Below are 13,403 nucleotides of genomic sequence, written 5' to 3'. Positions count from 1 at the left end.
ACAAGGGGCCCCCACAACTGAACCACCTTGATTCCAGCAAATATGCAGGGAGGGAGTATGGAACAGAAGGGATATGATAAGCTCCACGCTGGGGGCCAGCGATCTGGTGTAAAGTTGGCAGCTGTACCCTGTGTGTGACTATGAGAATAGCATGGTGTATGCAAAACAGGACTACAAGGGTGGTCAGAGGCTGGGGGCAGTAGTGGGCTGTGTGGAAATGCACGTGAGCAATGGCAGCCAATGTTTGGGTGGAGGTGGCTCTCGCCAGGCTATTCCCTGGGTCAGGAAGCTTAGAGGATGGCTGCTTCCTCTGGAAGCCACAGCCCTGGCTACTGCCCCATGGATTCTGGGAATAAATAGTCCCCTGGGCCCTGCCTCTGGAAAGGGCCAAGCCTGGGGCAGGCTTCTGTGGGGGCTCCAGGATGAGATGAACCGCAGAGGTTCTCCAGGGTCTGTGGGGGGGACGGGCAACCCCCAAAGATCTCGGGCCTGGGGGCCCAGATGGTGTATAACAGCCACCAGGGCCTTCACCCCTGATGGTGCCAGTTCTCTGTTGGGATGGCCTCCACCTGGAAGACCAAGTGAGATCCAGCCTGAGGCAGCAGAGACAAGTGACCCGCCAGGTTGAAAAATGCCCGGTAACTTGGGTGCCCGGGTCTGCCAGGTTGAGTCCAATGTCCCCGAGGTCACAGGCTCAGCTGAAAGGCTGCAGTCCTCACCTACCAGGCCCTTCAGAGAGCCTCAGAGCCTGAAATGCCACCCTGAGGCCCGGGCTACCTCTTTGTGCAGTCCAGGAGCTGTTGGGTCTTCAAAGTTGCAAACAGTGCTTTGCTGGGCAAGCTGCATGGGAAAGGCCAGTCCACTGGCCCCACGGTCTGGGGAGGGCAAGGACTTGCCCAGGATCACATAAGGTGGTGACAGGCCAGGCTCTCTCCACATCCCCAATGGAGGGTGTCTTCTCACTGGGCCCCAAGGGCCCTGCAGCCCAAACCCAGGGCTGGGGGTCTGTCCAACCATGTGGCCCCAGCATACACAGCCTTCCAGGTTACTTGAGGACATGGCCTCTTCTTGGATCCACGGCCACTCAGTCTCAAACCAGAGAGGGTGGGTGCCCAGCCGTGGGTCACATGGAAAGCTGGACAGCCCAGCAGGGCTGGGAGGCTGTAGGCTACTCCCTAGACTAGGTGGGAGGGAGGGCTCTTCATTGTCCCAGAGGCACCTGGAGGGAGGAGGATAAAAGATCAGAAGTGGAGCTTCGGGAGGGGCCAATCTAGAACTTCCCTCCTTCATTTTCCTTGTTTGGAAAGATGCCTTTCTCTGGGCTCTGGGGGTGTGAAAGGGGTATGGGTCTACTGGAACAGGGTGCATGGGGGCAGGGGGGCGGCGACCTTGGGTCTTGCACTGCTGGGAAGTGCAGCCCCCAGAGGCTAAGCTCAGAGGAAGGTCAAAGTAGGAGTCAGGGCCCTGGCACCTCTAGGAAGATTAGGGATGTCAGAATCCAGGACAGCACAGTCTTGGCCAGTCCCAGCCCTGATCTATGCCCTCAGCCCTTCTGAGGAAGGAAGAGGGAGGGTGCTGATTTACTGGAAGAGGGAGCCTGCCCCTCTTCCCATGGATCCTCCAGTCCATTTAGGCAACATTTCAGGAAGAAGAGCAGAGTGCTGCCCCGAGTGCTCTCTCTTCCCTAACCCCCTCTTCCCCTCCACAAAGAGCCCACCCTCAGGCCCCCTGGCCTGCACTCACCGCCTCAGACCTTCACGGATGCAGGTGGCATCACCAGCTCGTTCACCCTGGGGAAGAGACGGGCGGGGGTCAAGGTGGCGGATCAGCGGGGACCGGGCCCAGGCACTGCTCTGGAACATCGCATCACGGAGGCCGGCTGACCGGACGTGCTGGGCAGGGACCTCGTCAGCCCCAGGGGGAAGTGGGAGAGCCCAGGGGTGGGGAGAGGAGAAAGAAAGAAGAGTAAAGAGGAGAGGAGAAAGAAGTCAGAAAATGAGAGGAAAAGGAAGGAAAGGGGTCCCAGCTCCAAAAACATTTAGCTCCAGAGAAAAACCTAAGTCTAAAACCACCAGAAACAGCCTGATCCACCATGGGCTCCCACAGCTCCCAGGCCTTCGCTGGGTATGGGATGGAGGCTTTTGAACTGGAGGCAGCATCATAAGGACAGGAAGGCTTGCGGGCTGGTCCAGGACCCCGGGGGAAGGGGACAGGTGGTCCACCCAAATCACCCTCCCACCACCCCAGGCAGGGCTGTGGCAGCAGAAGCAACAGGCCCACCCCACCCCCACTCACTGCTGCTCAGCCTTGGCACGGTCACTGAGGAAGAAGAGAGCAGTGGCGAGGAAGAACATGCCACCCAGGACCACGACGAAAGGGCAGAGCATGAGGGCATAGCCCAGACTCAGGAACTCCCAGAGCGGGGAGTCCTTGGTGCTCTGGCGGATCAGGTCAGAGATCTGCGAGGATTGGGGATGGACGTCAGGGCAGGCCCACCTACCAAAGCCCATCACCCACCACAGCCGCTCAGCCCTGGGGGACTCACAAAGCCGATGAGGTAGGGGCTGCCGGCATCCCCCAGCAAGTGAGAAGTGAAGCTCTGCAAGGCCACGGCGGTGGCCCGTCTCGTGGGGATGACCACATACTGTAGAAGAGGTGGCAGGTCAGAGGCCAGAGGAGTCAAGCTCACCCACCTGACCTCATCTCTGGGGTCAGGACACTTCTGAAGCCCTCACACCCTCAGACCCCTTCTGCCCTGGTGTGTTAACACCTCACTCCCCTGGGCCCTTCCCTCTTCCTACCCCATCCTCCATCCAGCAGGGCTCTCTGCTCATCTCCAGCTCATGAGACCAGACTGCCTTAGGTTCTGCACTGGGCTCTTAGCGGGGAGCCAAGTGCAGTGGTTATGGGAAACTGAAGCCCAGAGGGACACGGATCACACACGAGTCAGGGAGCACTAAGCCCAGAACCCTGACCTCTCAGCCTCTTGCCCTCACCTCCCCAGGGACAAGCGCATCTTGGTTCCCTCTCCATGAGAAGCTGGCAAGGTCTAGGTTGGCCTTTGGGGGAGGTAGGGAGAAGGAGCCTGCCTGGGCACCCACAGCACCAAATGCCAGGGGCTGCTAGGCCCCAGGATTCCCTATCAAACAGAGCAGGCCCTAACTCCAGGGGCTGCAACTCCAAAGCTGGGTGGGCCAAGGTCAGCAGAGAAGCAGTGGGGCAGGCAGCAGCCAGCTCAGTGGGTGCCCCTAGGCCACCTCCTGTCCCCAAGCTCCAGCTACCTCATCTAGTCAGAGCACCAGCCTTTGGACAGTCTGTGAGAGCAGCTAATACCCACTGAGCACCAAGGGAGTGGGGGGGAGACCTGGATCTGATGATATTGTATGACCCCATTTCCAGTAATAATTAGTCACGTGGCTGTGACACTTAATAAAATGGGACATGATTTCCCTGGGACCCAAACTCTGTCAGCAGCTGGGGCTGCCCCTGGGGACAGAGGCAGGAATGGGGATCCTGCCCTACAGACAGACTCCTACTCCCTTCACTCTGGGCTTGGGCAGTGACCCTGCCACCGGGCCTGGCTCCATGCTGAGGCGTACAGCTGAGTCAGACCTCCCCGCCCCTCCCCCTAGCCGGTGGACAAAAGAGAGACAGCCCCAGGTGAAGCAGATATTCAGGGAAGCTCTGGTGGGGAAGGTAGCTTTCCTGAAGGGGAGGAGCTGGCAGAGGCCCCAATGCCTGGCAGACTCTAATCTCCTAGGCTGTCCTATATTGTGGCACCAAACCCTGAATGCCCTGAGGGTCAGGTCAGCCTATGAGGAGCTCTTTGGCCTCCTGTCCCCAGAGCCTGTCCTGGCAGCTCCCAGACAATCTCCCTAACCCCCACCCCCAACCCCACTGGTCTCCTGCACTTCTTTCTCCCAGTCCTCTCCTGACACTGACTTGGAGGATTAGCGAGGACAGAACCAGGTATCACTCCATCCCCCACCCCTCATCACCCCTCAGATTACTGCAAGTTACCAGGGCCACAGCCCCTTCCCAGTTCCTCCCAGGCTGCACCCAACCCCACCCAGGGACACCAGCCCCTGCCACACTCAGACAGCCTTTTGTCCCTAGCTGGCTGGTCTGGAGCCCATTGTTGGCCCTGTGAAGACAGCCTCTGTCCACCCGGCCCCAGCCGCAGGCACTTGGGCTGGCGTGCCTGGGACCCAGGCTGAGCTGGGAGAGCAGAGTCCATGGAAACTCAGACCCTAGGGGAGGAGCGCTGGCAGGCAGCAACCCCTTGGTGCCAGCCTGGCACTGCCAGCCTCCGGGCCACAAACCTGAGCCTCCAGACGTCTCCCTCCCCACCCAGTCCCTACATCCAGTCCTTCCGCCTGCTCAAACCTCTGATTTAAGGACCTGCTCCATGCAGGCTCCAACATCTCTGATCTCCTGCCTCCAGGCTCACCTTCCCAGCATGCCTTCACGCCTACCCACCCACCCCCGACCCCCACAAGCCCTGACAGCTCTTCCACCCCTTCCTTTGCCCTCCCCAGCTGCCCCAAGAAGTCAAGAGGCCTAGTTAGCAAAAGCAACCTCAGCCTGCCTCACCATGAGGATGTCTGCGGTGATGGCCCAATTAGAAAACAGCAGTGTCTCCCCGACAAAGATGCAGATCTGCGCAGGAGAGACCAGAGCAACTGTCAGGAGGCCCTCCACCCACCAGCGGGCCAGGGCTGCTAGGGAGGGAACCCCAAATCTTCCCACCCCTCCCTGGGGCCTGCATCTCCTGGTAGTCAGGCTCATGAGGAAATTGTGGCTTACCAAGCCATGCCTGCAGCCCTGAAGGACACCAGAGCCCTGGACAGGCCCTGGAAAGAGCAGGGGCAGGCAGATAGCAGCCTCCCCATGGGGAGGGAGGGCCCCATAAGTCAGACTGCATCTGCTGCCAGGCCAGCTCCCACCACTACCCTTGTACCCCGCACTGCACTCACATAGGCCCCCACGATGCTGCTCTTGGCGGCCACGAAGATGAGGCAGATGAAGATGGCAGAGCCCAGCATGCCCACAGCACACACCAGAGGGTCAGCCCGCTGGGTCCGCAGGCGGCACCAGCGCGTGGCTCCTGCCCCCGTGACCACACCCAGAAAGCCCGTAAAGCAGGTGATGGCCCCAAAGATGAGGCTGTGGGGACAGAGGACAGTAGGGTATGGGTTGAGAGGAAGCCCAAGGCTGGGGCAGAGGGGCTGGCACTTCTGTCCAGTGTCCCTCACCACCCTGCTGCCCACCACCCCCACCTCAGCCTGCCCCCACCTGTCCTTGGCCCCACAAGGCGGGCTGCTGCATGTCTCCGCCGTCTTCTGCACTACTTGGGCGCGGTGCAGGTAGAGCGGGATCCACATGCCCAGGGCCCCTGTGGCGAATGACACAGCCGACGTGGCCAGGGAGGAGAAGACGTAGCTACGGCTGGGGAGAGGCCAGGGCAGCGACACTGAGTGGGGGCCAAGAGCCCTGCAGCTGGCCCAGAAGGCAGCCTTTTCTCCCCCACTCCATCCCCAGGGACAGAAGGCCTCTAATGTCTTCCCTTACGGGTTCCAGGCGTGAGGGCTATGGCTGCAGGAATAATAAAACACTAGTGCCCAAAAGGTCACTCCCAGCATTGTGGGCAACAGAGATAGTAGGGCGTCTGGCCGAGGGTGCCAGGCGGGCCGCCTTGCAACGGGTGTCCTCTTGCCTCAGCACACCTCCCTCTTCCCACCAGACTTCTCCCAACTGTACTCACTTTCTGATCAGGGCCTTCATGTCTCGGAGCCATGAGGTTCGTGCCTTAAGCTGTCCCCCAAGCTGGTCGGCGTGGCCTCTCTTAGTGGCCGGGACAAGGACAAGGATGAGCGTTCCTGTGATCATGCCCATAATGGGGGACACCTGATGGGGCAGGGAGCACCAAGTTAGAACACCAGGGCAGAATCAGCTTTATCTCTGCTGCATTAGGAAAAGGGACTCAGGCAAGCTGCACCTTCTCTGGGCTCCAGGTCCCTCCCCTGGGTTAGTATCTGCCCATCCTTCCTGACAACTGCTGAGCAAAACCACTGGGAATGAGGTCAGCAAAAAGGGCTTGGCAGATCAAACTGGAGTGTCTAGACCGGGAGCAGGATGGGAGAGGGGACTGAAGGAAGAAAGGAGGGAAAGATAGTCAGGTGGATGGAGGAGGGAGGACATGGCTGGAGAGATGGACAAAGGAATGGACAGACAGATGGAAAGATGGATGGATGGATGGATGGATGAATTAACTGATGAAAAACAGATATGAAGATAGATGGATGGATCAACACATGGAAAAACAGGAAGATGGATGGATGGATGGATGGATGGATGGATGGATGGATGGAAAGAAAGGAAGACAGGTAAATATTGGATGTGTAGATGATGAGTGAGAGAAGAAAAAGATTTCCTGTAGATAGGGAGTCAGATATCAGATAGCTGGGTCTGGGAAAGTTCCTCATGAGAGCTCTTTGCCCTGGGGGATACTGGGAAGGGACTGGCTGGGCATGAAGCTTCCAGCAGATAGATCAGGTAGATTATCATTTGGGAGGGGCCCATGTGGCTCCCAGGAGAACAGAGGCTCGGAGACTCCTTTGGGTCTTCCCTGTGTCCAGTCCAGTGTCAAGAATAGAATCTCCAAGGCCCCAGGCCTCTCTCCAGATAGCGGGAGGTGGGGGTTGGGGTGGAGACACATCTCAGCAGCCTGGATTCCAAAATAACATGCTCCTCCATCAGCTCATAAGAACAGAAAACTCAATCCCCACCCCCACCAGGCCTGGGAGCCCATGGGCTGGGGAGTTCCTCTCCATTAGCCAACCCCTACCCACATCAAGAAATTCCATGGAGGCTGCTTCCTTCCTGCTTTTGAGGAAAAAACACTTTGTCTTAAGCTTCCTCTCCTCTGCGAGACTGGGGATCTCTGTTTCCTCTGATTGCACTGTCCTGGAGCCTTGGCAGACTTGCCTGGAGTCTTCCCAGGGGACAGGAAGTGGCTGCAGACCCAGGGGGCCCCCACACAGAGGTCTTGTCTCTGCTTCACTGTAGCAGTGGCAGGGCTTATAGCAGGAAGCACCATCGTGGACCTGGAATTTCCTGACATGGCGGGAGAGTCTTTTGTCCTCTTAGCTGGGGGGCCCCTGAGGTGGCAGGGCTGAGTCCAGCTCTGCTCATTCCTGGGGTCCCTGACACCACAATGTGGACTAATCTAGAAGAGCCCAGGCCCATGAGCTGGGAAGCCTGGAGGCCAAACCCGCATTCTAGCCCAGGCTCTGTCCCTGAATTTCTGAGTGACTCTAGGCATGGTCTGGTCTGGGATGTGTGCTTACCCGCAAGGCCCAGTGCCAGTCTCCAGCTGCCTGCTTCACGCTGGAGCCAGTAATGTACCCCAGGCCACTGCAGAGAAGACGAGCGGTCAGGCAGGGACAGGTGGGGGTGGGGATGGTATGTGCAGGGGATGCTTACTATCTACCAGGCAGGTCACCCGCCCACCCGCCCCAATCACCCGGCCAGTCATCTGGGGAGCAAGTCTAGGTGTTTTTCCAAGCCTGACCACCCGCATGTTTAGGTCACAGAGGGCTGCCTCAAGGAGAAAGAGTGGTCAGAAGTCCAAGGGAACCTTGCCCGGATCCTCACCTGCCCAGCGGGATGGCAAAGTAGAAGACAGACAGCATGAGCGTGCGTGTGTTCTTGGTGAAGAGGTCGCCGATGATGGTGGGCGCAATGGTGGAGTAGCTGGCTTCACCAATGCCCACCAGCCCCCGAGACAGGACCAGCAGCCAGAAGTGCTGTGAGGAAGGTGCGGAGAATGCTGGGAGTCTGTTCTGCTCCCCTGACTACTCATCCTTGGTCCCCACTTTGCCCCCCACCTTCTGCAGGGTCCAGGAGCCAGGGGAGAAAATGAAGCCCAACCTCTGCCTCGGCAACCACTACACCCCCGGGGCACACTGGGCCTCAGTTCCACCTTCCATATAGGGTCTGACTGGGCCTGGTTGGCCCAGTGCTGGGATGGAACTGGACTTTCCCAAGTTGAGAATTGTAGGTATGGCCCAGATAGGTCCCCTTCATCCCCATAAGCGTGGAGGACATAGCCTGTGTTTCTACCCTCCCAAAATTAGATTTCCTCCTTGGATTCTGGCCCCACTTTGAGTCGCTCCCACTCTGTCCCACTCTCAGGCAGGGCAGCTGAGCTGACCCTGGCAGCACTGAGGACCCCATGTGAGTGGGGAGTGGTCAGGGCAACCCAGTGGGCTCAGTGCCCCTCCCTCATACACACATCAAAGAGCAAAGCCCCACGGAGCTGGGAAGGGCGGGGCCATGCCAGCTGCCAGTGTTACTACCCCTTTGATGTGGACCAGGCCCCTCCATCCCCCCAGCTGCCCGGGGCTTGAGAACCCAGCCTGGTCATCTTTTCCCTGACCACCCATCCAGCCAGCATCGCCCACATTCGGCCTTCCTCCAGGCTCCCTGCTTCCCTCTCTCCTTCTTCCCAGCTCTTTCCTGGCCCTCTCTCTGTGTCACTGCTCCTGTCCAGCCATCTCTATGCCTCTCACTTCTGTAGCTCACTCACGCTGTCTCTGAGTCTCCCCCTAACTCCTTGCCTCTGCTTCTTTTCCTGGGAATTAGCTGCCCACAGCCTTTGCCTATTTTTCTGTTGGATTGTTTGTCTTTCTTGCCTCGATTTCTATTAGCTTTTTATATATCATGGGTATTGATCCTTTATTGCATATGTCACAAACATTTTCCATCATCTTTTTTTCCACTTTGTATATGGGAATTCTACCATATAGAAGCTTTATTTTGTGTTTAATTTGATGATGTCCAATCTGTTGATTTTCCCCTAATGGCTTCTGGATTTCATGTCTTTTTTAGGAAAGCATACTCCACCCCAAAATGATTTTAAAATATTTTTTAATGTTTTGTTTTTATATTTTAGAGAGAAAGAAAGAGAAAGGGAGGGATTTTCTCAGTCATTCTCCTCAGCACAGGAGCAGGCAGATAAGAACCCGCTGAGGGGATCCTGTTGATCCCGATCCTGCACCCAGTACCCACTATATTGTGCATTTGTGCATTTGTTACACATCCAGGTACCAATGAACGACACTTGGTGTCCCCCTGTGCTTTGAAGAAATTAACATAAAAGGAAACTTTCCATGCATTTCCATGCACAACTTGCTTTTTTCACCTCATTTCAATCTTTTGGTAACCCATTTTCTGCTGGTTAATATAGATCTAGTTCATTCTTTTGCAGTCAAGAGTCTCATAGGATAAAGACACCCCATTTTATCTGGGCATCGCTCTATTGTGGTCGCTTAGATCATTTCCTTTTTTTTCCTATTACAGGAATGCAACAAACATCCTTGCATGCATGGGTCACTATGTGTCCACAAGTTGGAGTTTCTCTTGGGCGTATCCCTCGAAGTAGAAGGCTGGGGCCTTGAAATGTATAGAGCTAGAATTTTACAAAATTCCTCCATTTTGCTCTCCAAAGAGTCTATCAATTTACACTCCCACTAGCAGCTTTAATAACACTTGGTATTGTCAGCCTTTTTAATTGTTGCCAATCTGATGGGTGTGAAATGGCATCTCATTTTATTTGCATTTCCTTGATTACACAAAACCAAATACCATCACTTCATACTTTTAGTGCCCGTTTGGGTATCTGCTCCTGGAATTGCTTCTCAGTATCCTTTGCCCATTTTTCTCCGGGTTATTTGTCTTTTTATTGTTGATTTTTAGTTCTAGATTTTTATAGTTTGCTTTTTACTTTACTTTCACCTATCCAAAATTTATTTCGACGTGTGTTTTGAAATACAGACTAAACTTTCTTTTTCATCTAGATGGATAGTCAATTCTCTCAAAACCATTTAAGATTCAACTTTCATTTTACATTCAATTCCCATAGAAAGGAGGACTCCGTTTCATTGATCTCTTAGTCTATCCCTCTGATGTTGTGGTTAGAATAGCCATACTGTGATAACCGACAGGGCAAGGCCCCTTTCACTGTTATTCTTCACAATGTTCTTGGCTGTTCCTGGGTGTTTTCCCTGCCAAATTAACTTCAGAATCACATTACCAAGGTCCACTCAAAACTCCTGTGGGACTGATTGTGATTGCAATGAATTTGTACATTAATTGGGGGTGAACTGTCTGTTTCTTTCTCTGCCTCTGCCCATCATCTGTCCCCAACCCTCCCTCCCTCCCACATACCTGGAGCGGGGCCCAGCACTGGCCTCATGGTCCTGAACTCACTGGTCAATCCCAGAAGTAGCCCAGAGCTCAGAAGACCAGGGGCCTGGCCAGGGGCAAGACAAGGCCCAGAGAGGCCTAGAAGATTCTGGTCCAGGCCTCAATTTTGACTGTGGGTGTCAGAGCCTACTTGAACCTGATCCTCCTCTAAAACTGTCCCATGAAGCAAAATTGTACCCCCAAACCTGCTGATCCTCTCTGATCTCACCTCCAACCTCCCCATCCTCACAATCAGTATAAATCTGACTCACCATTACCCTTCTTCAGACTCTTCCAGGGTCCTTCACTGCCCTCAGGAGAAAGCCCATGCCCCCCAACCTGGTCCCTGCCTTCCTTTCCAGCCAAAACACTCTGCTCCTTGATCTCTCAACACACTCTACCATTTCTGTACCTAAATCCATGGGTTTGCTCCCTCTGTCCATGCTACCTTTACCAAAAGGCCAAATCTCCCTGTCCTGCCTGCCCGGCTCAAATGCCATCTCCTCCAGGAAGCCTTCCCTGACCCCATGGATTTTAAGAGATTGCTCGTTCTACAGTGAGGACTTTCAGCACTTAGCATATCCCAAAGGCTCTGAACATGGGAGCTCCTGTCACATCTCTCCACCCCTAGCCTGGGTGCTCCCAAGGACAGGGCCAGGGTCTCCTCCTTTGTCCCTTAAGCTGAAAACTCCCTAAGGACATATCCCGGTCTTCTCCCCTTCTTCCTCTATCTCCCTCTATAGTAGGCATCATATGTCCTTCCTCTGCCTGAATGTCCCTAGTGATGGGAAATTCACTACCTCTCAGAGTAATAAATCTCCTTTTTGGAAAAAAGAATAGAAATAATGATTTGTTGAATACTTGCCATGTTCCAGGGCCTGGGCATTAACTCAGTTATTTCTCACAATAAACCTTCAAGCTGAGAGGTATTATCCCCATTTTAAAAATGAAGAAACTCAGGCTCAGAGAAGTTTAGTAAATTTCTCCAGATCACAAAGCTGAGTGGACAACAGAGTTGGGATATTCAAACCCAGAATTGTGAGAGCCACGTAAGAAACACCTTCCTTCTGTTGAAGTGATGTTTGCCTCCCTAGGATTTCGACCCAAGGAGTTAGCTGCTCATTGAATGAAGAACAAACTGTGAGAGGCCCAGAAGGGGTAGTGACTCACCTAGAGTCACACAGCAAAATGATGGCGGAGTCAGGACTAGAACCAAAGGGTCCTGACTCCTAGGCCAGACTAGTTCCCCTTGTTCTTTGCATCCTCCCCAAATCAGAAGCAGCTCAGAAAGAGTCAGAGTACCACATTAGGCTGCAAGTCCTTCAGTTCTGGCCAGCATGGGGAAGACCCTACTTGCAGGGCCAGTTTATAAAAGTACCCAAAGACCCCCTCCACCCACTGCACTTGGAAGATGCTGTCTGAGGTTCAAGCGAAGGGGCTGGAACCCTGAGTCTAAACTAGAATAGATCAATCAGACTGGTCATACACTGGAGGAATGGATGGGACACACAGGGTTACTGGACAGTAAGTCCAGACAGGCCTCACCTGCTGGGGGATGAAGGAGCTGGAGAATGTGACTGCTGACCAGAAGAAAATGCCGCAACTGAGGATCACTTTCCTGTTGAAGCGGTCACCCAGGTAGCCAAAGATGGGGGCAGCCACCATGAAGCTGCAGATGAACACTGTGCAGGGAGAGGAGAGCTTGAGGGGCCATGCAGGGTCACTGTGGCTGAGCCCTCCTGCCCAGACCACTCCAGCGTGAGGCAAGTTCTCAAAAGGCAGGGCTTGGCCTGGGCCAGGCACCGAGGAAACGGCCCCAGAGAAGACAGCCTTGGCCAGGCCTGAGCTCAGGGGAGGCAGGAAAGGCCCTCCGGGTTAGGGTGACACCATCCTCTTCAATGCAAGCCCACAGTTCGTCCAGCTGCAAGTGAGTCCTTTGGGTACTTTTGAAACAGTAAAGATTTACTCATTGAACAGTTTCTACAGGCCAGGAGCTGTACTAGGGCTCAGTACAAAGCATCTTGTGTATCCCTCCAACCCATCCCACCTGGCAGATGGGGAGACAAGCTCAAGGAGAAGTTACTTGCCCAAGGCCCCACCAGCAGTAAACATCCCAGTGGGGATTTGACCTGATCTAAAGCCAGTGTTCTTTGTACTTTGCCACACTGCTTTCTTTATTATACTTGAAAAAGAGGTTCAGAGAGGGGAAGGGAACTACCCAAGGTCACACAGCAAATCAGGACAGAACTGGGCCTGGAACTCCAGGTCTCATACCTGACATTACATAGCCACTCTCCCTCCCGACAGGCTGCAGAGGCTGTCCTTACATTTGGAAACACTGTCATTTGCTTTTTGCTGAATAGGTCGATGAATGAATGAATGAATGAATGAATGAATGAAAATTCCTGCCCTCTTGGAGCTTTCATTCTACTGAGAACCAGACAATAAAATAAAAAACATAGTATGTCAGATTGGACAAGTGCTAAGGAGGATAAAAGGCAGAAATGAGAGACAGGAAATGTGTAAAGCAGATGTTATAATTTTAAATAGAAGGCTCAGAGAAGGTGACATTTTCAGCAAAGACCTGAGAGAAGTAAGGAAACAAATCATGCAAACATTGGGGCAAGAACAGTCAGTACAAAGACCCTGGGGCAGGAGCATACTTAGCATATTTGAGGAACAGCAAAGAGGCCAGAGTGGCTGGAACAGAAGGGTTGGGGGGTTGGGGAAGGCCATAAGGGGTAGGACCTTGTGGCCCACTGTGATGCCTGTGGCTTCTGCCGGTGAGAAAGGAAAACACTGGAGGATACTGAACAGAGGAGTGATATGACCTGGTTTTGTTCTTCGAGAACAAGAGAGCAGCAGACTCTTAGAGGGCTCAGTGAGGATGCCACTGCCAGTGATGGGAGGAGCCTCAGAGGTCCCAGGTGGAATAAAGAGGCCAGCAAGCCAGGGTAGGGCCAGGGTCATGGCACGGCAGCACCCCACCCCTCTTCCTCCCACTGGAAGGCAGTCCTGCAGCTGACGGACAGATGGCCAGACAAAGGCCAGGAGTGGGCAGACAAGGTGGCCAGTGAGAGACCTCTGACCACCAAGCTGAATGCACACATGGGCTAGTCTGCTCCCTCACAGACCTGAGTCCCTGGGGAGGAGGA

General features: G+C 54.5%; 1 protein-coding gene across 1 annotated transcript in view; it reads right to left on the bottom strand.

Moving 5' to 3' along the window:
* Positions 1 to 1,079: 1,079 nt before the first annotated feature.
* Positions 1,080 to 13,403, bottom strand: part of SPNS2 (sphingolipid transporter 2) — a 44,444-nt gene continuing 32,120 nt past the window's right edge. The window contains exons 5-15 of the mRNA XM_006922410.3: positions 11,794 to 11,930; positions 7,657 to 7,808; positions 7,350 to 7,416; positions 5,765 to 5,907; positions 5,296 to 5,448; positions 4,977 to 5,166; positions 4,594 to 4,659; positions 2,546 to 2,644; positions 2,296 to 2,459; positions 1,744 to 1,790; positions 1,080 to 1,219 (exon numbers count right to left, since the gene is read on the bottom strand). Of these exons, the coding sequence (XP_006922472.1) occupies positions 1,748 to 1,790; positions 2,296 to 2,459; positions 2,546 to 2,644; positions 4,594 to 4,659; positions 4,977 to 5,166; positions 5,296 to 5,448; positions 5,765 to 5,907; positions 7,350 to 7,416; positions 7,657 to 7,808; positions 11,794 to 11,930 (1,214 nt within the window). The 3' untranslated portion in view covers positions 1,080 to 1,219; positions 1,744 to 1,747. The remainder of the gene's footprint in view (positions 1,220 to 1,743; positions 1,791 to 2,295; positions 2,460 to 2,545; positions 2,645 to 4,593; positions 4,660 to 4,976; positions 5,167 to 5,295; positions 5,449 to 5,764; positions 5,908 to 7,349; positions 7,417 to 7,656; positions 7,809 to 11,793; positions 11,931 to 13,403) is intronic.

This window comes from Pteropus alecto, unplaced genomic scaffold (assembly GCF_000325575.1).
Source record: "Pteropus alecto unplaced genomic scaffold, ASM32557v1 scaffold398, whole genome shotgun sequence".
Taxonomy (NCBI): domain Eukaryota; kingdom Metazoa; phylum Chordata; class Mammalia; order Chiroptera; family Pteropodidae; genus Pteropus; species Pteropus alecto.
This window is presented reverse-complemented; position numbering and strand designations above follow the sequence as displayed.